The sequence below is a fragment of the Scleropages formosus genome, chromosome 22, assembly GCF_900964775.1.
Source record: "Scleropages formosus chromosome 22, fSclFor1.1, whole genome shotgun sequence".
Taxonomy (NCBI): Eukaryota; Metazoa; Chordata; class Actinopteri; order Osteoglossiformes; family Osteoglossidae; genus Scleropages; species Scleropages formosus.
This window is the reverse complement of record NC_041827.1, coordinates 16,834,695-16,857,148: the sequence shown is the minus strand read 5'-3', so window position 1 is coordinate 16,857,148 and position 22,454 is coordinate 16,834,695. Positions and strand designations below refer to the sequence as shown.

The window sequence follows — 22,454 nt, the reverse complement described above, 5'->3', positions numbered from 1 at the left end:
TCACTACTTGGACTTCCATCACCGCAGCTTCCTTTCTGAATCAGTCTCAGAATCAACTAGGTGCACTCCTGCCCTCCCCCAACCACTACAATACAAATGCAGACAAGATGTAGGACATGACATCTCTTAATTGCACTCTTCACACACACTGCCATCAATTTACACCGTCAGTTTATTTTATTTGCTTATTACTTGCACGTGGCAACCTACACGTCTCGTTTCGTGGTTGTTCTGAAGCACAACCAATTCCGGCACGCTACATCCTAGCGGTGAAGGGTTCAGTGTTCTGAGGGGCTGCTCTTAATTCACTGTGCCTCCTACTGCCCACATGTGAGTTGAAGGTGTTCGAGTGATGTTGCGGTGCAGAAGCTGGGCTTCCGCGTGTGCATGGAATCGGCCCTCTCACCGGCTCGGCTGCAGTCCACAGAGAAGCTGCTCTTCTGGCCCACGAAGGCCTTGCTGAGTCCCGGGCCCTTGCTCAGCACCTTGCTGGCGTCTGAGGGGAACTGTGGCGGGGCACCGTAAGCACTGGGCATGGCTGACTTGCTCAGTGGCTCCATGGTCAGGCTGGACATCTCACTGGCGTTGGTCACATTCACCAGCCGAGAGCCTGAGGGGGGCAAAAACGGGTCACAATTAGGCGCTTTTCCATCCACCCACTTCCTTCACATTTTATATAGTAAGGAAGGAGAGATTCCAGTTTAGTTTCTTGCCATTCATTGTGTGGCTTAAGATCACAAAAGCAGGAGTGCCTTTGGTACCTGAAACAACCTTCTGGTCCCAATTTAAGGTTTCCCCAGCCACTAGGGCTAAGAGTTCCCAGGTCAAAGCAGAAGTACCTGTGACTTTGGCCTTGAAAGGGCTGCCAGGGATGTGGTTGGGACCGCCGTATTTTATGCTGATCAGGTAGTTGCCGGGCGCCATCGGCGTGTACTGGGCTCGGTATCCCTCCGCACACTCCTGGCACTCCATCTTGACCTTGGAGGGGCCCTCAATGGTGAGGTTCAGTGTCCCGGCACCAGCCTTGGTGGTGTTGATGGTGAACTCCGAGAGGGTGCCTACAAGTATGGACAAGTGCAGCTTTCAGACAGAGCAGGGGACCTCTGGCCCAAAAGCAGGCATTGGGGGGGGGTATTTGCTGCAGATCATCTCACCTTATAATTTATAATAATAATTTGGTCACCTGCAAATGCAGGAATTCATGGCCAGCAGTGAGCCGAGTGCAGCTATTGCTGAAACTGCAGACCTGGACAGCAAACTTACCTGTAGTGCCTCTCTCTAGGCCTGCGCCGTAGGCAGTGACCAGGTTTGGATCGCCCGTCTGGCCCGGCTCACCCACCCGCACCTGGAACGGGCTTCCGGGGATGTGGCTGCCATTGAACTTGACGTCAATGAAATGAACACCGTTCTCTCGGGGGATGAAGCGCACGGCGTACTTATCTGAGAGAGCAACAGTGAGTCAGGACCAGAACATACAATGTGCAGAGATAGACTGAACAGGAGCCCTGGGGTCCCTCACCTGGTTCCAGCTCTGTCACCACACAGTCCTCCAGTGCTCCAGAAGGGCTGTGCACTCTGGCAGTGATGAGACCCTGCGCCCCATTCAGACGGACGGCGAACGACACCGGCTGGTTAACCTTCAAACCCGACTCCTGGGAAGGAGTAGGACAGTTTAGCAGCTCTGCCAGTCCCATCAGAGGGCTAAACAGCTCTGGCAAAGTGCAACAACTTCGATGTCCCTTTACAAGCAGGATTTGGGAGACTTGAGCACAGCGTCAACCCAGAGGAGGGCATGAAGACACCGTGAACATCACCTGAGCCCACTTGTGAGCAGCTAAGGCTGAGAGGGACAGACGTTCTCATCTGCAGACTCCCCAAGACAACTAGAAGCAGAAGACTACATGTAGTTGACTACCGAGCGCTAAGAGCTGAGCTATGATGCAAGTGGAAAGAGATGGACGGAGGAGCTCTAAGGGTTACTAAGTGGAGGAAGCGTCTGCCTCTCTCTGCTTTAACTGCTGCTCCGTGAGCCTGAGGAACGCCCGTCCTGTTACGAGCCTTTAAATGAAACACAAGAGAAACACCCTGAATTCCACACAAGAGCCGCCACCGCCGCCTGGACAACGCAGGGCCTGCTGATCTGCTGACCTCCCCCCCCCACCGAGCAGCTCAACCCACTTTCAGCCAATGGTCCCTACTCTTTCACAGCTCTTTTTGGAATAGGTGGCCAGGCTAGAAAGTTTCTGAAAGAGTGCTGCTGCAGCAAGTACTGGCTCACCTCCCCTAGAGGCAAACAGCTTTTGTGACAACCACAAAGGACCAGTACTGATGGGCCCTCAAATAAATGGTGATGCCCCATAGGCAGTTTGCCAGAGGGATTCGTCAGTGACTCAGGTTCGGCAAACTCACGGTCGAGTCTGACAAGTCGACCAGAGGTCACAGACACTGCCGGAGGCCCCACGCTTTGCTGGCGGCAGACAATGCATGTGGAGATGTTTCCTCGTGCCTCACCTGAAGGCTGGCAACAGTGAGGCGGCGTGCGTCATCCACAGGGGTGCACACAGGCACGAGGAAGGGGCTGTTGGGGATGTGCTCGTCGTTGAACTTGACCAACACCTCGTAGTCACCTGGAAGAAAGGCACAGATAGAACGAGTGTCACTGGATACCTGTTCAGGTACAGTAGGGAGCAACACCTGGATGCACATGTTCTTAGAGGCAAACATCTCACATTTCAGTACAGACATTGCAAATACAGCACCGGGTGTAAGTGTTCTGTCCAATTTTGTATTTATACACCTTTTTTGCCATCAAATTTGGTCAAATCTTTGTCAGCTCCAAGTACAATATGTATGAAGTCTGAGGGAGAAACACCCACACTGTCATTTCCTTAGTGAGAAAGACAATGTCTTTTCATAAAAATGAAAAGTAATTTCCCCATTTACAGTCAGTAGCTGGCCGTTTCACCATTAGCTACAACGGTGACAACTAAACTCTTCCTGTAACTGTTTACCAGGGTCTCACACAGCTATAGAAGTGTTCTGCCCTGCTGCTCCAGGTCCAACCCTAACCCTACATTCTCCAGGTTTTCCCAGCATCAACAGCTTTTTTCAGGTCTTGGCACAATACCTCAGTGAGATTCAAGTCAGGACACAGACTGGCAAGCTCATACCGGGCTCCTGGGCAACATAGGACACTCCACAAGACCCATCCTTCCTGTCCTCGAAAGCGATCTCTGCTCGGCTGGGTCCTTCCACAGCAATGGACAGGGCTCCCGCACCAGCTTCCCGTGTCCAGATGTTGAACTCCGCTGTATTTGGAGGAGAGGCAAATTCACATGGCCAAACAGCAATCGGAAAGGGGGGGGGGGAATGAATCTCTCTCTCTCACACACACACACACACACACACACACACACACCTGGAACCCCAGCTTCGGCTTTTTCCAACCCGGGGCCTCCAGCTCGCACCTTTTGGGCACCACCCTCCCCCAGGGGTCCCACAGTGAACTGGAAAGGGCTTCCAGGTACATGGTGACCTCTGTACATCACACTGACTGTGTGCACGCCCATCTCTCGGGGAATGAATCGCACACAGTAGGTGTTTGTGTCCACAGCGATGACCTCCGCTGGCTCCGTGGTGCCCGAGGGGCTGGTGACCTGAGCGGACGTGTCGCGGATGTCGATCTCTGAGGGGGTGGGGCACAGAGGACAGAGATGGGGCGAGACACAGGGACATTAGGAGACAAGTGGAGGACACAGGCGCTCCAACAAAGCAGCCCAGCAAACAAGGCAGCACTCAGTTCAGATAACACTCAGCAGGTAATCGCTCTCCATTTTTCTGTACTCATTAATGCAACATTTATGGAGAATTAGTTTGTTGCCAACTTGCTACTGAAGTCAGGTGCAGACAACATGAAAAAAATGGCAAGAAGAAAGAGAAAAGCACTATGTGCCCCCACACACACACACACACACACACACACACACACACCTGAAATTAAAATAAAATAGGAGTGCATTCTGCCAACCTCATGGTCCACATGCCCAGTGCCTATAACGCACCCTCGAGCCCCGAGGGCCGCGCTGGCGGGACAGCACCAATCCACAAGCCCTCAGTACCCTGGGCTGCCCGTGCGCCTCCCCCGGGGACCCTGCGCCGCAGGGACAAGCGGGAACGATAGACCCCGTGAGACAGGATCTCCTGAGACAGGGCCAGGAGGAACCACGTCACTACAGGAGAGAAAGAGATGCAGAAGAGAGGAGGAGAGGACAGACAGAAGAGCCAAAGTGAAGAGGGAATCTGGACAGGAGGAAGGAGGAAGTGTCTCGTTGCAGTGAGGAACAGGTGGTGGCAACGGCAGCGATCTTTACACCTCGCACAAGCAGCGACAGCAAAGGGGAGAAAAGGTCAGAGAGCCTCTACTTGTTCCATCCACATCAGGGTCAGTGCAGAAATCGGAGCCAGCAGCTCATTCCGAGGGCAGAGCCAGATGTCAAAACACCACTTTGTGAGCGCTCTACTAATGTTGAACCACTTTTCCATTAATTACTAGGGTCACAGTGGTCTGTAGCCTATTCTGGACGCAGGGGCCCAAAGGCAGGGAACACCCTGGACAGGGCACCAGTCCATCACACAGAAAACTCTCCCTTCCCCTGACGCAAACCCCAGTTAATGTAGTGTTCAAGCATTTTCAGGTTATGACCCAGCCAAGATGCTGCTCTGTCAGAACAAAGTTCATTGCGTGAAAGTGCTTTCATTACAGGTAGAGTTCTGCTCCTCTCCATTTAGGTGGGAACATGTGATGAATCCTGACATGCAGAGTCTCCTCATTACTGCTTTCTCCAACCCACAGGAGGTGGGTGGGAAGGGATCCACCTCAGGGTTCCTCAGGTTCCACTACCCACAAATACCTCTTAGAATGTAGGAAAGGAGAACAATTGCAGCATGTCTGGTATACCATTTACTAGCTTTAAGAAAGTTTCTGCAATAATAGCAGAAGCCGTCTGTGGCCCCACCCCCCACACTTGAGTCCAGCCCTTAACTGCCCTGCTGTCACACTTCTATCCTACCTGGGATCTTGAGATTGAGGTCGCAGATGCTGCCCACAGTGGCGACGGACGCTGCTCTCTGGCGCCGGCTGATGCTTTCCCGGACACGTCCCTCTCCAGTCACCTTCACCGTGAAGGGACTCCCTGCAGACGTAAACAGGGCTGTGACGCCTATGAGAGGAGCTCTGCATCTGTGTTCTCACTATTCCATCATTGGGCCTCCATCACAACAGCACTCAGATGTGGAACACTTGAAGTGTTGTGCATGGACACACCATACCCCCCCCCCCCCCCCGATAAGAGAAAAATACCATGTTGACACACCCCACCTGGGACATGTTCCTCCGCAAACTTTATGGAGACTATATAGGTTCCAGGCTCTGTGGGACAGTAGGACACCTTGCAAGTGCCATCCTCCATATCCTCCGTCTGGATATCAACCTTGCTGGGTCCCTCAATGGACAGGGCAAGGCCCCCGTACCCTGCAGGGAGGGAAGCAGGAAGGTCATTGCTTTGATGCATGGAGAACAGACCATTCCTGCGAGCCCATCATTTTGCACCTAGACCTACCAAAGGAAGTAGTGCTCCTACTGGGCTACTGGAAAGGACTCAAGCGCCAACAAATAGCTGTGGTCAAACACTTGCAGGTGTGTGTGAGAAAGCCACTGACTCACACCAGAGCAAAGCATCATGCAAGTGTCCAAAGAAATGCTGTTGAGGTTCCCCCAGAGTGTGAGTAATGCATAGAATGTGTTCCACCGATGTATGTATGTATGTATGTCCCATTTTAAGTAGTGTATCTAGCAGTGTAAGTCACCTTGGTGAATAAGGTGTGCAGGCTCATAACACTAGAGTTCATTGGAAGTTGCTTTGGACAAAAGTGTCTAAGTGAATAAATATAAATGTATACCATGCTCTGCACACAACACCGCATCCACTACATGTATGATATGCAACTGAACTTCCTTCAGGTAAAAGACCCCCCTGCAGAGATGCCCCCCACACACACACGGTGGGTTGCTACTCACCGGCCTCTCGAGTGTCCACAATAAAATCTGCCACATCGAAGGTGCGGCCCTCTACCAGTCCCTGGCCTGACACCTTCACCTTGCTGGCATCACCGATCTCCGACTGGACCACCATTATGGTCACCGGGCTGTTGGCCACGTGCCGCCCGTTCTTCTTGATGCTCACCAAGTGCTCGCCTACCTCCCTCGGGATGAAGGAAATGCCTGTGTGCAGCAGGGGTCATGTTGGACCAAATCAACATCTGGTTTTAGACTTGAACTTTTCAAACCTAACAAGGACCATGTGTGCTCTAAGTAGCAAGCCACCTGCTCACACCAGGGGCCACGCCCCTCCTCACCAATGTGGTTGTTGGGCTGCCTCTTGAGCAGACAGGGCTCATCGCGGCCTGACGGGGACTTGATGCTGGCTGTCAGCAGGCTCAGGTCAGCCTCAGTGATGTCCAGCGAGAAGTCCGCTGCTGAGCCCAGCTTCACCTGAGACCTCCTCCGGTTGTCTTCTGTAGCAGAGGACATGCCGTCAACATCTTCCAAAGGCACATGCACAACTCCCACAATTTCCCGCCACACACACCAGCTGGGGCATACCAGGAGTGCGGGGTTCAGAGAGAGTCACACGCATGCGACAATGTGACTTATATCTGTCAATCGACAAAGATGAAAAGGCCGAAAGAAAGGCAACAAGTGAGAACTGCGAGAGGTCCCTAAATTTAAGGGAGGGCACAGCGAGTTTGACCCCTCAGTGACAGCTTCCAATCTGATGCTTCTTTATAGCTCCTCATTGACAGTTTGGCCACAGCTGGTCCTTCTGGCCCCCCCCCAGAGGTTGCTTTCAGGCATAGCTGAAAATCTTGAGTGGGTGTGACCTGGTCTCCTACAACCTGCTTACTGAGTTCAGCAAATTCTCCTCAAATCCATCTCAGTGTGTGCATGCATACACATAAGACAAGGAGGCCTGCAGCCTGGTGGAGGCTCATGCTGGCCATTAGCCCAGGATGGAGGGCAGGTAAAGCTAACAGTTTAAGCCCTCACAGCTAGTGCAGATGTGGCTCCACATACAACTGTCATGTGGGAGATGCAGATCAAGACCACACAGATCCAAAACAAAAGCCACTGTCTTGCTTCATCAGAAAGAAGCACTGCAAGCTACACTTCTGTGAACAGGGATGCTGCCCACACACTGTCACCTGTGATCCTGGCGGTGAAGGGGCTGCCAGTGATGTGCTGGTCGTTGTAGCGCACCAGGATGTTATAGTGCCCGGGTAGCGTAGGCAGGTAGGTGACCGTGCAGGTGCCATCCTTGTTGTCAGTGCAGGTGATCTCTGCCTTGGAAGGGCCTTCGATGGCCAGGTCCAGTCCACCTGGCAAAACAAACAGGGTACAGAGGACTGTGTGTGACCAAGTGCCTTAGCACACAGTGACAGAGTTCTGGCAGGTCTTCAAAGTCTACAGTGAAATGTGGACTCTGTCCTCTCCGCTGAAGGATGAGACCACTAGCAGGAGAGCAGATCCAAGACTGTCACACTGATGAGATCCTACCTTCGGCAGCATCCTCGGTGAAGATGGTGAAGCTGGCGGTCTTGTTAGCAATGCCGTACACAAGGCCCGGCCCATAGGCTGTAACGCTGGGGCTGCTGGCGCTGTTCACGTAGAACTGCAGGGGGCTCTCTGCATGGGAACAGGGGCCCACCGGGAGGCAGGCCAGAGAGCACATAAATCAACAGCATCGCAGCAAGAAACCAGAGCATCATCGCAGAAGCACAACGAACAGAAAGCATAACAGGAAAGCTAGAGGGCTGATTTCATACTGTATCCCCTGCTCCACACACAAGTGTGGAATCATTGTATCCGTTGTCCTCAAATTTCTACTGTACAATGGTTTCAGGGTGCAAATGTCAGTGGAGCCTCCCACACCCCCCCCCCCCGATACAAGGCCATTTAATGCTGCAGCATATTAAACTATTTTAGTGACACTTTTGCTTATTATAACTTAGAATATGATGTTTGCACATACAGAACTGCAGCACAGCTCTCCCTTAATACACACAGTATTCAACTGTCTACAGAAAGACTTTTACCTTCACCTCTGAATTTGGTGGAGATGAAGAGGAAGACTATACGGCATTAGGGACACGGATGTGACTTGAACAGTAAGACAAATACATCCATGGCTGTTCAAGATGGGCATGAGGACAACCTCCACAACAACTCACTTATTTCTGCGTGTACTTATGGCCATTGCTGGGCTTATCTGTTCAACACCACATCACAAACGCAACCTTGAGCGGCTGAGGGTTCAAGTAGCTCCGCTCACCTGGGATGTGGGTGCCGTTGTACTTGATGTGCATCTCGTGCAGACCTGCCTCGGTGGGCGCGAACTTGACCGTCACCGTGCCGTCCCTGTTGTCAATGATGTCTGGCTGGGCGGTCCTTCCGGATGGCATGTGCACTTCACCTGGGGAGGGGGTCACAGTCTAAAAGCTTTCCAAACAGCCAGCTACTGTCAGTATTAATCAAACATTCATCTCACCCCTCTGTCCAAAGTGGCATACACTGCTGGGTTTCTACATTACACTGATTTACCCATTTAGAGTGGGGTAATCGCCATCACCAGTTCAGGGTAAGTGTGTTGATCAAGCGCAGTACAGCAGGTGCTGGGATTCAAACCTAGGTCCTTTGATTCCTGTTCTAGTCAGTCACACTTATTTATAGATGTTGAAATGTGCTTACAACTCTCACTTGGGTTTAACAGCACACGAGGGGACCAGAGGAGTCCCAGATCCTTAACTATGCTCCTTGCACTCCTCAGATGTAAAGAATTCCACGAACTAAAATCCTTTGAGTGCTCGGCAGACCCCCAGGCGCAGGCACCTCACCTGTGATTTCCCCTTTCCTGAAGGCGAAGGGGATGACTATGTCAAACGGCCGGAAGCCGGTCCCGTTCATGCTGCCAACTGGCAGGAACGACCCATCTGTCACCTGTAAGGATGAAGGCAATTCAAGGTGACTTGGAGGAGATGGGGGGCGGAGGTTGCAACAATAGCTCTTGGCACAGCTTTACCACACAGAGAAACATTGCAGTGGCTGCAGAGCAAAGAGGCGAGTCAAACCCACATCCCAATCGAACCAAGTAAAGACATCTGAAAGGCCTGGAGGAGTGAAGAAAACCTGGAAGGCAGGCTGAAAACAAGTGAGTGCAGTGGTAAAAAGCTGGTAGCACTGGTCCCTCAGCTCCTGGGCTGTGGGTTTGAATCCTGCTCAGTGTGTGCACCCATAGTCCAGAGACTTTTCAAATGGACTGGTGTCTCCAAGCTGCCCTAAGTGTGAGTGCACACATTTGCACTGTTGTGGCATAAGGCACCTTCCTTAAGGAGCAATAGTTTTCATCATGCTGTAGTGGTACTTGAACATTTGTGCCCATCAGCACCATAAGGCCTTCAGGACAAGTCCTCCAGACATAGACTTCGAGGAATCATTAGCCCCCAGTTTGAGGAAGAAGCAAAAAAAAGGTTAAGTTGCAGCAGCATGAAGTCTGAGCAAGAAACTGGAGCCACAGTTATAGGGCTTGGAGAGAATTAACTGGGACAGACAGGTTGATGGGAACAACAGTATTTACATGAAGACAAAGGTGTTGCAAGCTGAAATGCCAAAAGTAAACGTGGACAAAAGGATGAGGCGGACCGCCTGCAGCCAGTCAGACTGACACCAGGAGGATTACATGACTGCCGTCAGGGGTGACTGCTTCCCATCACTACAGGTTCTAATCAAAAAGAGGAGTGAGGAATGAAATGGGGAAAGTCTGTACCCAGGGCTGGAAGCCAGGGGCGCTGGCCACGGGGGCTGCCTGCTGGGGCAAGATGGACTGCTGTGGAACCAGGGAAGGGTCATCTGTTGCCTAAGGTGGGATCAGCAGGAGTTACACTCATGAATTAAAATGTACAATTATAGGTGTGGAAAAAGTAACTAGTCCTTCAGTCAGTAATTGGCCCTTTGACCTTTAGCTGCAATGAGTGCAACTAAACTTCCTTCAGCTGCTGACCAGGGTCTCACACCACTGAGTTCTGTCCCACTGCTCCAAGGACAACTGCAGGTTTTCATCAATGACTTTACACCTTGCTCACAACTACTCACCCCCTTTAGAGTTTGGGGGCAGATTACTTTTTCACACCTATATTTATGCATCTTTTCATTCCTTGCACACAAAGAAAGTGACAAAAACACCGGTGTCACCATTTCACAGAACATACATTCAAATCTAGAACTGACACAATCTGATCAAATTTCAAGAAAAAAAATCTGCAAACCTGGAGAAAACTGGAAAGCGGTAAAAACTTTCACTGTGCTGTATCATTAGTAAAGGAGAACGTGCACTTACAATGAGTATGGATTTTTCTTTCAGTAAACAGAGGAATTCTTACCGTGACTCTGAAGGGGCTGCGGGGGATATTTTCGCCTCCGAAACGCACATAGAGGACATAGGTCCCTGGCGTGGCGGCCGTGTAGAAGATGTCGAAGGTACCGTCCTCGTTCTCGATGACTTCCGCTTCCACCTCCATGCCGTCCGGAGTGACTACCACACAGGACACTTTGCCCTTCCCGGCCCCCTTGGTGTTCACCACGAAGCCAACCTCCTCGCCGATGCCAATAACTGGGCCAAGGCCAGTGCCTGCACATCAAAGATGCAAGCAGAAATGCTATTTTGGGGGAGCCGTCAGAAAGGGGGAGGGGTAGGGGACTAGCTACGAACAGGGCCAATTAGGCATGGGGGCAAGAGTGATGACTGCCCACCTGTGACAGTGCACTTGCTGGCATCGCCTGTCGCCGTGGCTCGGACGCGGTACGGCGAGGCAGGGATCTCGTCGCCACCGTATCTGATGATGATAGTGTAGCGCCCCACCTTGTCTGGAATGTAAGAGACACGGTAGGTGCCGTCCTGGTTGTCATGGATACTGGCTTTCTTTGGCTTGCCATCCTGGTCCTAAGTACAAGAGATACACACACCTTCACATTCATCCGTCCAGGTGTTTGCCCAAAAAAAAAAAAACTTGGAATTCACATTAAAGAACACAGCTAGAAAGGAGGAGGAAAGAGTGCCGTTAAGGAGAAGTGCTTCCAGTGGGTGGACCCCCCTCTCCATGGACTCACAGTGATCTGCACAGAGAGCTGTCCCTCTCCGGCGTCCGTAGCATCGATGGTGAACTCCACCGGGAAGCTGGCGGGCAGTCCGGTGGTGAGGCCAGGCCCTGTGGCACGCACCTTGCTGGCATCGTGGGTGGGCAGAACCCGGAACCTGAAAGGACTACAGAGCCAGTTGGCATAACTGTTAGACTAATTGGTTAGTTAAGCAGTTTTGTTTTCCCCACTTATTGATACAGCAAGCAATTCTTACTGCAGCAATTCAAAGCAAGCACAGTTAATCAGGGGTGCAACAGTAGGAGCAGAGAGTGGGACTTGAACTGACAACCTTAAGGCTACAAACAGCTTTGTCCTTAATGCTACTACTTTCCACATCAAGACAAGTTGGTAAAGAAACTTCTGAACACTTCCATGAAAACAGCAGTGACAAACCTCCCACAGGGGGTGCTGTTCAGAGACCTCACCTGTGAGGGACCTCCTGCTCGGCATATTTGACCACCACAGAGTAAGGCCCCTCCAGTGAGGGCGTGTAGGCCACCGTGTGTGTCCCGTCCCCGTTGTCAGTCACCTCCACTGGCTCGACAACTCCTGGACAAAGCACAGGCAGAGTGCAGTCAGCGTAGCCCCCAGGAAATGTGATGGAAAGAACTGCAGCATTACAGCTAGGACATGAAGAGAAGCTGTTCAAGCGAAGGTCGATAGTTGAACCCTGATCAGCAAAAGCGACACACAAAGATCACGCCTCGTGTGGTTCTGATTGCCACAGTCCCAGACTGTGGCTAAAGAAGCTCCACTGCAGAGAGCACTTCCTCCTGATTGAGATCAGCAGCAGCAGCAGCATCATCATCATCATCATCATCATCACTGATGGTCCACACCACCCCAGGGGGACCCCCACACATGTATGGTGAGGGCTGTGATTGGCTCTGTTCCATGCCCCTGCAATCCAGCACACTGAAAACAGTTCCCACAACTTGCTCCTTCGGTTTCCTTTGCCGCGACATGGATTCAATGAAGGTTCTAATTCGCTTCCTTCATTTCCCCCCCCACCAGAAACAGCACAAGGCCTCAAGTGGCAGCATGTCCAACATCCAGGCACACAGACACATACAGAGCAACCAAAGCTGGATCATCCTTATGAAAATACAGTGCTGCGCAATCAGTAACCTGTGTCCAAGTCACGCCCCCTTGAATGCAACACACTGCACCCTTCTGAACACAAAAGGTTTATTTTCATAAGTGACACTTTGAGCAACTCTGCAGCAGTGGCCAATCACGTGCCGGGAGCTTGCTTGCTCAAAGTCCTCCCTCACCACCATGCCACTCGCCCAAGCGAGGGGATACATGGAGGCGCTCCGACCTGTCCCAGAGTCCTTGGGATCGCCCTTAAACAGGTCAGTGAAGGCCTTCAGGTGGCTGCGCCATGGCTGGGAGTCCACATCGTCTGCTGGAATACACAACCGTCATCCCAGCAAGCGTCTCTCACACACACACACACACACACACACACACACACACACACTAGAGTCAGACTGCAGACCGTCCCTTATGCCGCAGGGCTGCAACACGTCAGGTATGTTGCCCCATTTGAACCCGTATCAGAACTGAGAGCTGCTATTGGGGGGAAGGGGGGTACACAGCTGACCTTTTGGGGCCATCACCGCCACGGAGAGTGGCGCCTCGCCAGCTCGGCTGCAGTCCACGGTGAAGGTCTGTGGAACATGAGCTCGGACCCCAGAGCTCACACCTGGCCCAGCCACCTTCACCTTGCTAGGGTCCACCGGATCTTTTGCTGGTACCCTGAAGGGGCTCCCTGGGGGATGAGAAGTGACACACCCTGTTTGACTGTTCCTGCTAAGTTTACACCCCACAGGGTGTAACACCACTGTGAGCATCTCCCTTTCTCCATAAACCCTCAGCGGTCATGTGGGGTCCGGTCCCTACCGGGGATATGCTTTCCTCCATATGTGATGTTGACATCATACAGCCCTGGCACGTAAGGCATGTACTCCACACTGCAGCTGCCGTCCTTGTTGTCCTTGCAGGACATCTTGGACTCTGATGGCCCCTCCACTGTGATACCCAAGCCGCCAATGCCAGCACCTCTGCAACAAAATGTTTGCAAAAACTGCAGAGAAGCAACAATGGATGCTTTTGGTTCGAGTGGCCCTGGCAGAATACTTAAGAGTACTACACCGCTGGACCAGGACCACACAGCACAACCAACCATATATTCTTCTCACCTGGTGATGATTGAGAAGTTGTTCGGCTTCTCCGTTAGGGCCTCCTGGAGCCCCGGACCTGTGGCCCGCACCCGGGTAGGGTCACAGCCCTCGGCCACACCCACCTGGAAGGGGCTCCCAGGTACTGGCGTGTTGTCATACAGAACTTCCACAGCATGCATGCCTGTGGAGCAATGGAACATGAGCAGGACCAAGAATAGCAGCGGGAAGCCAGAGCAACAGGAGGTGCCCTTTCTCACCGTTCTCAAAGGGCGTGTACTCGACCGCGTAAGTGCCATCTTCCTGGTCCAGGACTGCGCACTCAGTGGTGGCCCCTGACGGATTCCTAACCTTCGCTTTGACGTGGTCCCCCCCAACTTTGGTCAGAGGAGAGGCATCCACTGTGAAGGCAGTGGTCGCTTCCCGGAACACACCTACACAAAACACACATACCTTCAAGACCCCTGTATCCCACCAGCAGCCCTCCGAGTCCCCGGTGATCCAACTGGGAGACCCAGAAACCCCCATCCTCAACATTGGTAAACACAGTGAATGCTCATGGTCTTGTCTCAAGTGGTCACTGTCAGTTTGCTCAGACAAAAGGGAAGGATGTTTCCCTCAAGAACCATGGAAGAACAATTCGGAGTCTCGGTGAACCTGTGACAACAAAACTGGCCATGCAAGATGAGTGCGTGCACCAACACCACACCGTACCAGTTCTCTCCACTCCCGGTCCGTAGACTTTCACCCGGCTCGTGTCCACTGCTGGGTCCACCTGCACCTTTGCGGGGAAGTTGGGAACAGTCTTGCCACCGTACTTGAGTGCCAGTGTGTACAGGCCGGCACTGAGAGGCACGTAGCTCACAGCGTAGGTGCCATCCTTGTTGTCCAGCACATCAGCTTTGGCCTTAGAACCCGTGTCTGACATCACGTCCATAGTGAGCGCCCCGGGACCAGCCTTGGAACAGTCCACATTCACCATTGCTGGCTCGCCGACCTTGCCCCGCTGCAGACCAGGGCCCGATGCCACTACCTTGGAGGGATCGAACGGCATCTGGATGTCGGCGTGAAAGGGTGAGCCTGGAATCCGGACATCCTCAAAAAGGATGTTAACCAGGTACTCTCCGGGCTCTGTGGGCAGGTAGGACACAGAGCAGGTTCCGTCGCCATTGTCCGAGCACTCAATTTTGGCCTCCGTGGGGCCCTCTACAGTGAGACCCAGGCCGCCAGTGCCAGCTCCCTTCGTGTCGATGGTGAACTCTGCCGGGCTTCCCACTAGGCCCCCTTTCAGCCCCGGGCCATAGGCCTTCACCTGAGAGGAGCAGAGGACACCATGACTCTGTGAAAAGGAGGCATAGACACCCACTCAGTGCCTGCACCCCCCCTCCCCCCCCAATGCAGCAGTCAACCCTTTGCCAGTATCACCCACCAAGCAAGACTGACATCTGTACCCAATGAGCCACTGAGATACCTTGCTGGGGTCAGGGGGCAGCAAGGCCTCCACCGGGAATGGGCTTCCCGGCACAGGGCTGCCGTCATAGACGACATCCACATTGTAGATGCCCTCCTCCTTGGGGACGTAGCAGACCGTGGTGGCACCCCCCCTGGGCAGCGGCTCCATGCTGCAGGGCACTGGCTTGCCGGAGGGGCTGTTGATCTGCACGTCCAGCTTGCCCTGGCCTCCTGCCCCTTGAGTGCCTACAGTGAACTTCTGCTCCTGGCCCACCTGCACCCCTGAGATGAGCAGACGGAGACACATGAGGTATGGAAGTTCCCATGATGCTTTGGCTCCCATTGACCAGAAAGCAAAGTGCAAAGATTTGAACCAACTGAAAAAAGGAAGTGGTCTGCACAAACTGTGAGGAAAGCATGCATAAGCTGTTTAGGAATTAATACAGATCTTTTGAGTTAACCCGGTATAGCAGGTACCTCAAGCAGCTAGTGACCGGATGCCTTATTGATTTTCAATAGAGGAAACACATGGACAAAAGATAGAGGCATGTACACACACACACACACACACACCACACACACACACACACACGGTAGAGAGAGAAACAGGAATGGGTTACTCACTGCTCTCCAGGTCATCCACAAGCACCTTGCTGAGGTCCAGTGGTGCTGCAACACTCACACTGAAGGGACTTTTAGGAATAGGGTCACCCCCGAAAGTGACTGCAATGTCCATCTCCCCCTGGACACAGAGCAATGGGTGTCAAGGAGAATCCAAGACAGGAACATTGGGCCATTTGTCACCTTTAAGGCCCTAGCCACCAAGTTCAAGCCCTAATCTGTTCCATTACTTTCAGATTCAGAATGTCATTACAGTGCAAAAGCCCAACTTAGGATAGGATACCCCCCCCCCCCCCAGCTTCTGCTGTTCCTCAAATCAGCAAGGACCAAGCAAGACATGGCACCCTGTGCTGTCCTGTTTCAAGAGCTTTCTGAGCCAACTTTCAACAAGTTAACAATTAAAAATGTTACCCATTACCCTTCTGGTTGTGACACTGTATACCCTCTCCTATTCTTGTTAGGTCAGCTGGGGCATTTAAAGGGAAATTTGTGGGAATAATCCAACACATGTAAATTTAGTTTTCAATAAAACATTTTTCCTTTAAATATGGTCAGAAGAGTGGCACAGCATTTTCCCTAGCCACTAACTACACTGACAAACAGGAAGCCCCACCAGCCACTCCTGCAGAAGCCAGGAAGTGTCCCCCTCCCCCCTGGGAAGTGCCCCACCTGCTGGACCGGGGTATATTTGACGGTGTGTGAGTAGTTGTAGTTGTCAATGATGTCGAAGTCCCGCACCAGGCTTCCCTGGATAGCGTTGCCAAACTGCACGTCCAGGGGGGCCTTTCCGGCACCCTTGGTGAACACGGTGAAGTGTGTGGGCTTGCCGCTCTCCACTCCTGTCCAGACAGATCAGATGATTTGTCTTCTGGAATGTCCCTCCACACACAGCAATGGGACTACAGGGCAGAGGGAGTCTCACCTGTGCGTGCCACACCAGGGCCATCCACCTTCACCTTGGAGGCATCATGTGATGGATCCACTTTGACCCAGAAGGGGCTAACTGGAACCTCCTGTGGGGGGGAGGGTCAACACTTCAGGGAAGGAAACTAGAAAGGAAATTCACACAGCAACAGGAAAGGAGCCCTGGCCACAAATGTTCCATGGCAGCTCTCAGAGATAGGGACACAACCCATAGCAGAAGGAGAATGAAAAGAGGAACGAGAAACTCCCGATGGGTTGGAAGGATGAACCAAGTCATGGAGCGGGAACACACCTGCGTGGCAAACAGCACTTTGACGGTGTAACGGCCAGCACCAGGTGGTGTGTACTTGACTGTGATGGTGTCGTTGGCATTGGGGATGATATCAAAGTCAATGTCCTCCTCTTTGTCGCTGACCACGTTGGCATCACACTTGATGCCCACGCTGACGTCCCCTGCAGGAAAAGAGGAGAGACGTGACCCTGAGGCTTGTCCTTGAAGTCGAGCCACAGGAGGACAGTGAGACCAGTGGCCCTAAGGCACACTGTACAACTGCACTACCGATCGTGTGTCATACATGAGCACCCAGTGCAGCCTTGCTCACCTTCACCGGCGTCGGTGCAATCTACCGTGAAATGTGTGGGCTCGCCAGCCTTGAGACCCGTCCTTTCGACCCCAGGGCCGAACACCTTCACCTTACTGGGGTGGCTTCCCTTCCCGACATTCACCTGCAAGCAGCGTTTGAGGCTTCAGAACGTGCTGAATCGGCAGCTGCTCAAAAAGGTCACTTTGATGCTGTTCACCAGGGCCACAAATTAGCTTTTCCTGAAAACTTTTATACACACTACTAAACTGTGAGGTCCAGTTCGAGTGATTGAGCTTTCCAGTGCTGTGCACGTGTTGGTTGGCCTGCGTGTGGCAGTGACAGGACGCTGAATAGCCAGCAGAACAAAGAGCAGGCAGAGGGAATGAGTGATCGAGGACATGTGCTGGAATGAACCGCTCCACATGGTCGCTGCATTTACCCACATTCTGATAAGCATGTTTACCGTCAACTGTCCTGCCATGAACCAGAGCAACTGGAGCCAAACAAAACTGAACTCTTCTCCCTGAAGGGCTGATCAAGGTAAATAAAAACCATGCAAGGAAACGGCATATTCAGTACCTATATAGCTATAATTAAGCTGATTCTTTACTCCAAAGTAAAATTACACTGTTAAGCTGCATTACCCATTTGCATAGCAAGATTATTTCTCTGTCAATGTAAGTACCTTGATCAAGATGATGGCTGTAACCACTAAACCAGCTGATGCCCCTTACTATGGGGGGGGGATGCATGTCTGGGCCAGAGTGAGTGGACGAGTTATTTGATGAACTGTACGGTCTATACATTCCCCGTGAAACGGAGCACACGCATTTCGTGGCCGCAGCCCCAAAAGGTGGAACCCTCACCCTGAAGGGGCTGTTGGCCACCCCTACACCAGCCCAGGCCACAGCCACTGTGTACTTCATTGGGCTTTTTGGGGTGTAGCTGCAGGCAAATGTCCCATCTCCCCCGTTCTTCACTTTCACATCGACCGCATTGCCGTCAGCATCCTGCATCGGGAGGGAAACACCAGCAAGAAAGCTCACCAGAATGTCTGGATCAAGTTGCTCTGCTTGCCTCCCACAATCCTTTGGCTCATCTCACCTGAGCAAAGATCTTGAGAGGAGCTTTCCCAGCATCCCTCGCATCCACGGTGAACTCAGCCGGCTTGTTGATGATGCAACCAGTCTTCTCAAGGCCCGGCCCATAAGCCTTCACCTGAAGGTCAAACAGGCTTTAAGAGCCGAGTTCCATATGGCATGCACCCACACAAACGGGAAGCAGTCAAAGCACTGAAACGCAATACATTTGTGTTCACATGAGCAGTGTGTCTGCACGCCAACATCCGATACCTGCATCGATAACAGGCCCAAAGTGCTACCCGAATGCGACTCGCCTTGCGTGGGGCCCAGGCCTCGTTGCCAGGGACAACGGTTGCCATAAAGGGGCTGTCCTCAATGTCCTCGTCATCACACATGACGTGCACAGCGTACTCGCCAGGCTCCGTGGGCCAGTACTTCACGTCACACGAGCCGTCATTCTGGTCCTCGCACTCGATTTTGGCCTGCGACGGACCCTCGATGGCAAAGCCTATGGAGCCACAGGGAAAATGGCGTTTCAGGACAATAGAGCCACACTGTGGGTCAATAAGACAAAGGTTGCTGCAAAGTCGATGCTGCCGGAGGCCACTGTCATGGGTGGGACTCACCCAGCACTCCCACGTCAGGGCCCACGGACTCCACCACGAAGTCAGCCGATTGGCCCACGATGCCCCCCTCCAGGCCCGGTCCCCACGCACGGATCTTCTGCGGCCCGGCCTCGGGTGCCACCTGGACCTCGAAAGGGCTGTTGCAGATGGAATCATGACAACATACATGCAAATGGACACATCTGCCTGGTCAGAGACATGATCCAGCTGGTTTTTGTCACCAAGTTCAACATTTGCTTCCTTGGGGTATGGGGGTAAATTGCCTAAATGCATAAATCGAGCGATTGAAAACTGACAGCCAGTTGACAAATGATAGGACGGGAACAGAGCAATGGCTGTGTTGACATCATTGAACCTGAGGCTTTAATGCCACCAGCTTATTTACCTTTCACAGAAATGGAATTTCACCTGTAGACAGGAGCTGTAAAACTAGCTGTGGGCATAAAAACCACAGTAAAAGTGATTCATTTCCTTTGCTCCAGGATGACTGAAGTGCTCAGTAGTGCAGGCTCCAACTTGTCTCAAACAGGTAATTTCTGCAGCAGGTGCTGGGCTGCTGCTCGCTGGAGATCCCCAGAGAGGGTGACTTGAATGAGGTAACAGGCAGAGCCCCTCCCCAAGGCTACAAACAGCCCAACATGCTTATAACTAAGCATCAAAACCAAACTCAGGTGGAAACCCTGCAGTGCATTGTGGGAAACAAGAGGATCAAATCAGGACGCTCACCTCTTGGGGATATGCTGACCGGCCCACGTGATGGTCACCACATGCTTGCCAGGAGCAAGAGGGTAATACTCAAAGGCGTGCAAGCCGTCCATGCTGTCCTTCTGCTTGACAGGCTCCTCTAGACCCTCTGCCGTGGGCAGAGATTGAAAGAAATACTTAACGCTTGGTCTATGGCATAGTGAAAGAGGGTAAACACCTGGAGGGAACTGGGTACAAGGCTGAGCTGCATCCGTAATCCTCACTCACTGGGCCCTTTGACTGTGACCTTCAGATCTCCGCTGCCGGCATTATGGGTGTCCACCTTGAAGTCAGCCACCTGTCGCACACGCACTCCTCGGGGCTGCAAGCCACGACCGAACGCACGGCAGGCATTGGGGTTTGAGGCTAGAGACCAAGGAGAGGGGAAACGGTTCAGAGAGTCGCAAAACATGTCCAGGGTCCCCAACACAACCCCCAGCAGGTATCCTGTTAACAGCTACTACGAAAAACCAGGTTTCTGCAGGACATCTAAGGAACATGCACACGCAGTGCTTCTGCTAAACAAGGTGCACGAGAAGGTGAGAGTGACATGCAGGGAGGAGCAGTACAGTCAAACTGCTGATGACATCTGCTTGAGAAAGAGCACCCCCCCCAACACACACTTGAGCACCCCCTTCCAGGGGGCTCTGGGGGCTGTCAAAGCCTAACCTCAGAGGTCACTCCAGTTTTTGTAGACCTTAAGCAGCAAAACACCCTTTGTATTTCTTTCCAAGAAAACTGCAATTTGCAGCTTTTTTTTTTTTTAAATTATTTCAATGGCATAGTTAAACGGTGTACCACGGTAAAGCGATGGAGAGCAAGAAAAGGTACCCAGTAATTGACTGCAGGAGTAGTGCCAGTCACCACAAACTTAATGTGTTTAAGTCCTAGGAATGCACTGAGGTGGGGTTGGGGCAGGAGCAATTACCTGGGCCCACAGTCACTGTAAAGGGGCTCTTAGGGATGGCGACTCCTCCAAAGGTGATGGCGACAGAGTGTGGCCCCGCCTGCACGGGCTTGTAAGTGCAGCGAAATGTGCTGTCTCCCTTGTCCTCCAGGAGCACCTCAACTGTGTTTCTGTTGCCCTGGGGGTCCCTGATGAGCGCTGTCACCTCGCCCACGCCAGCCCCTGCAGGACGAGCAAGGTCTTAAACCCACAAAGACTTTGGTTCCATCCAGTCTCTCATTCTCTCTCACTCACACACACACACACACACACACACACACACACACACACACAAAAAGAAAAAAAAAAATGGACTGAAGAACCTTTGCCCTGAGACCCTTGCTTCCATGACACCTCAGCACACACACCTGCTGTGTAGATGTCAAAATATGTGGGCTTGTTGGCCACGTTGCCAAAGGGCTCCAGCCCAGGCCCCTTGGCTGTCACCTTGCTGGCATCTCCAAGTGCTTTGTCTACATTCACCTCAAAGGGGCTCTTGGGAATGTGCTGTCCAGCAAACAGCACAGTCACCTGGGGGGGGGAGGGATAAGCAGTGGTCAGTAGCGCACGCATACACACTGCTCATTGGATCCAACATGGTACATAGGATCACAACTCAAACAAAATGAGACTTTTACAGGAGTTGCTCTCATTTCAATGCAGCGCAGCCCTGCAGCAGAGTCGAAGCCCTAGGGGGTTGGGGAGGTGGAACGGAGCCATGCTAGTTCTGCTCAGCTGAACATCCCAGACACACAGAACAGCAGAAGGCTGGTGAAGCACATGAGTTCCAGAGACCTTGAGTACAGGAAGTGAGCATTACACCCCTAACCCTGACCCCCATCCTCACCTTGTGTGGGCCAATTACTTTGGGCACATATGTCACACTGTAGGTTTTCTTGCCTTCGTTAGGAACAGGTTTCACCTGAGGAGCACAGCGATAACACCAACGCCTTATACCAGTCATATGTCCAGAGCCGCAGAGAAACCCAAGATGCTGGGCTGCACTGCGACTCCCGAACGTGCCGTTAGCCTCAGCGGCACAAATGAGGGACTTAAATTTGCTCAGGTGAGTTTACTGGATGTGTGTCCACCTACCTCCTCCCTGGTGCCTTCTGGGTCTTCAACATACACGGTCACCTGGCCCTGGCCGGCACTAAATGTGTCCACTGTGAACACAGCTGGCCGCAGCACTCTGTTGCCCACGGGTTCAATTCCTGGAGCGAGGGGGGGGGAATTAGGCAATACTTGCATTCACTCATTTAGCTGATGCTTTTCTCCAAAGCAACTTAGTGTTAAGCTACCTACAATTATTTACCCATTTATACAGCTGGCTAATTTTACTGGAGCAATTTAAAGTAAGCACCTTGCTCAAGGGTACTATAGGTGAATGATAGATTTCAACCGGCAACCTTTAGGTCCAATGGCAGCACCTCTAACAAATACACTACCAGCTGCTGCAGCTACATCAGCCTGGTCAAAATAGAGCAGAAAAACATTCTGGGCACCTGAAAAGCTGATGAGCTCAGAAGGGAGCAACACTGCAAGCAGCTGGGGGTAGCGACATGTACTGAACCCACAGCGTACTGTGGAGCTGCCGAGTATCATAACGGGGGTCCACCTGCTACTGTGGTGGAGCCACAGGTACTCCTCCCGCAGTGCACAGGAAGCAGGGAAATTCCAGGGAACTCGACTTAAAGCTATACAAAGCATCCTTAACTGCAGTTCCAGCTACTTGGCTTGTGTGGTTTTGCTGGCTCATTGCGTGCGTTTGCACCCTCGTACCTGCTCCATAAGCTCTGGCCTTTTTGGGGTTCAGCTTAGGTTTGAGGGGTGCCCCTGGCTTCAGCTTGGCCTTAGGGAACTGCGAGAGGTACGTCATGACGGACTGCTCATCCACACTGGGGTCAATGATCTCCTCGGGGGCAATCACCTGATGGACACAGAGCAACATTCAGCTGCGAAGGGAGGGGACACAAAGGTCAATGACGACAACTAAGTTGGATTTAACGGATAGGAGGTGGCACTTGAGCAGCACACACCCTGA

At 52.4% G+C, this 22,454-nt stretch overlaps 1 protein-coding gene across 2 annotated transcripts in view; it reads right to left on the bottom strand.

Annotated features, from left to right (window-relative positions):
• Nucleotides 1–22,454, bottom strand: part of flnba (filamin B a) — a 39,983-nt gene that overhangs the window by 1,580 nt on the left and 15,949 nt on the right. The window contains exons 4-46 of one of the 2 annotated variants that reach the window (XM_018744580.2): nt 22,193–22,340; nt 21,506–21,624; nt 21,258–21,332; nt 20,779–20,941; nt 20,393–20,593; nt 19,693–19,830; nt 19,447–19,573; nt 18,721–18,857; nt 18,409–18,602; nt 18,117–18,230; nt 17,879–18,022; nt 17,031–17,154; nt 16,721–16,881; nt 16,427–16,517; nt 16,174–16,343; nt 15,508–15,625; nt 14,903–15,165; nt 14,146–14,743; nt 13,692–13,865; nt 13,453–13,615; nt 13,154–13,314; nt 12,855–13,022; nt 12,570–12,656; nt 11,674–11,797; nt 11,219–11,372; nt 10,862–11,051; nt 10,492–10,739; nt 9,879–9,968; nt 8,950–9,052; nt 8,388–8,528; nt 7,613–7,741; nt 7,261–7,434; nt 6,415–6,573; nt 6,077–6,280; nt 5,378–5,530; nt 5,070–5,192; nt 3,419–3,685; nt 3,171–3,308; nt 2,512–2,627; nt 1,520–1,652; nt 1,264–1,440; nt 840–1,058; nt 407–610 (exon numbers count right to left, since the gene is read on the bottom strand). In XM_018744580.2, the coding sequence (XP_018600096.2) occupies nt 407–610; nt 840–1,058; nt 1,264–1,440; nt 1,520–1,652; nt 2,512–2,627; nt 3,171–3,308; nt 3,419–3,685; nt 5,070–5,192; nt 5,378–5,530; nt 6,077–6,280; nt 6,415–6,573; nt 7,261–7,434; nt 7,613–7,741; nt 8,388–8,528; nt 8,950–9,052; nt 9,879–9,968; nt 10,492–10,739; nt 10,862–11,051; nt 11,219–11,372; nt 11,674–11,797; nt 12,570–12,656; nt 12,855–13,022; nt 13,154–13,314; nt 13,453–13,615; nt 13,692–13,865; nt 14,146–14,743; nt 14,903–15,165; nt 15,508–15,625; nt 16,174–16,343; nt 16,427–16,517; nt 16,721–16,881; nt 17,031–17,154; nt 17,879–18,022; nt 18,117–18,230; nt 18,409–18,602; nt 18,721–18,857; nt 19,447–19,573; nt 19,693–19,830; nt 20,393–20,593; nt 20,779–20,941; nt 21,258–21,332; nt 21,506–21,624; nt 22,193–22,340 (7,084 nt within the window). The remainder of the gene's footprint in view (nt 1–406; nt 611–839; nt 1,059–1,263; nt 1,441–1,519; nt 1,653–2,511; nt 2,628–3,170; nt 3,309–3,418; nt 3,686–5,069; nt 5,193–5,377; nt 5,531–6,076; nt 6,281–6,414; nt 6,574–7,260; nt 7,435–7,612; nt 7,742–8,387; nt 8,529–8,949; nt 9,053–9,878; nt 9,969–10,491; nt 10,740–10,861; nt 11,052–11,218; nt 11,373–11,673; nt 11,798–12,569; nt 12,657–12,854; nt 13,023–13,153; nt 13,315–13,452; nt 13,616–13,691; nt 13,866–14,145; nt 14,744–14,902; nt 15,166–15,507; nt 15,626–16,173; nt 16,344–16,426; nt 16,518–16,720; nt 16,882–17,030; nt 17,155–17,878; nt 18,023–18,116; nt 18,231–18,408; nt 18,603–18,720; nt 18,858–19,446; nt 19,574–19,692; nt 19,831–20,392; nt 20,594–20,778; nt 20,942–21,257; nt 21,333–21,505; nt 21,625–22,192; nt 22,341–22,454) is intronic. The other variant, XM_018744579.2, reaches the window with a different exon arrangement.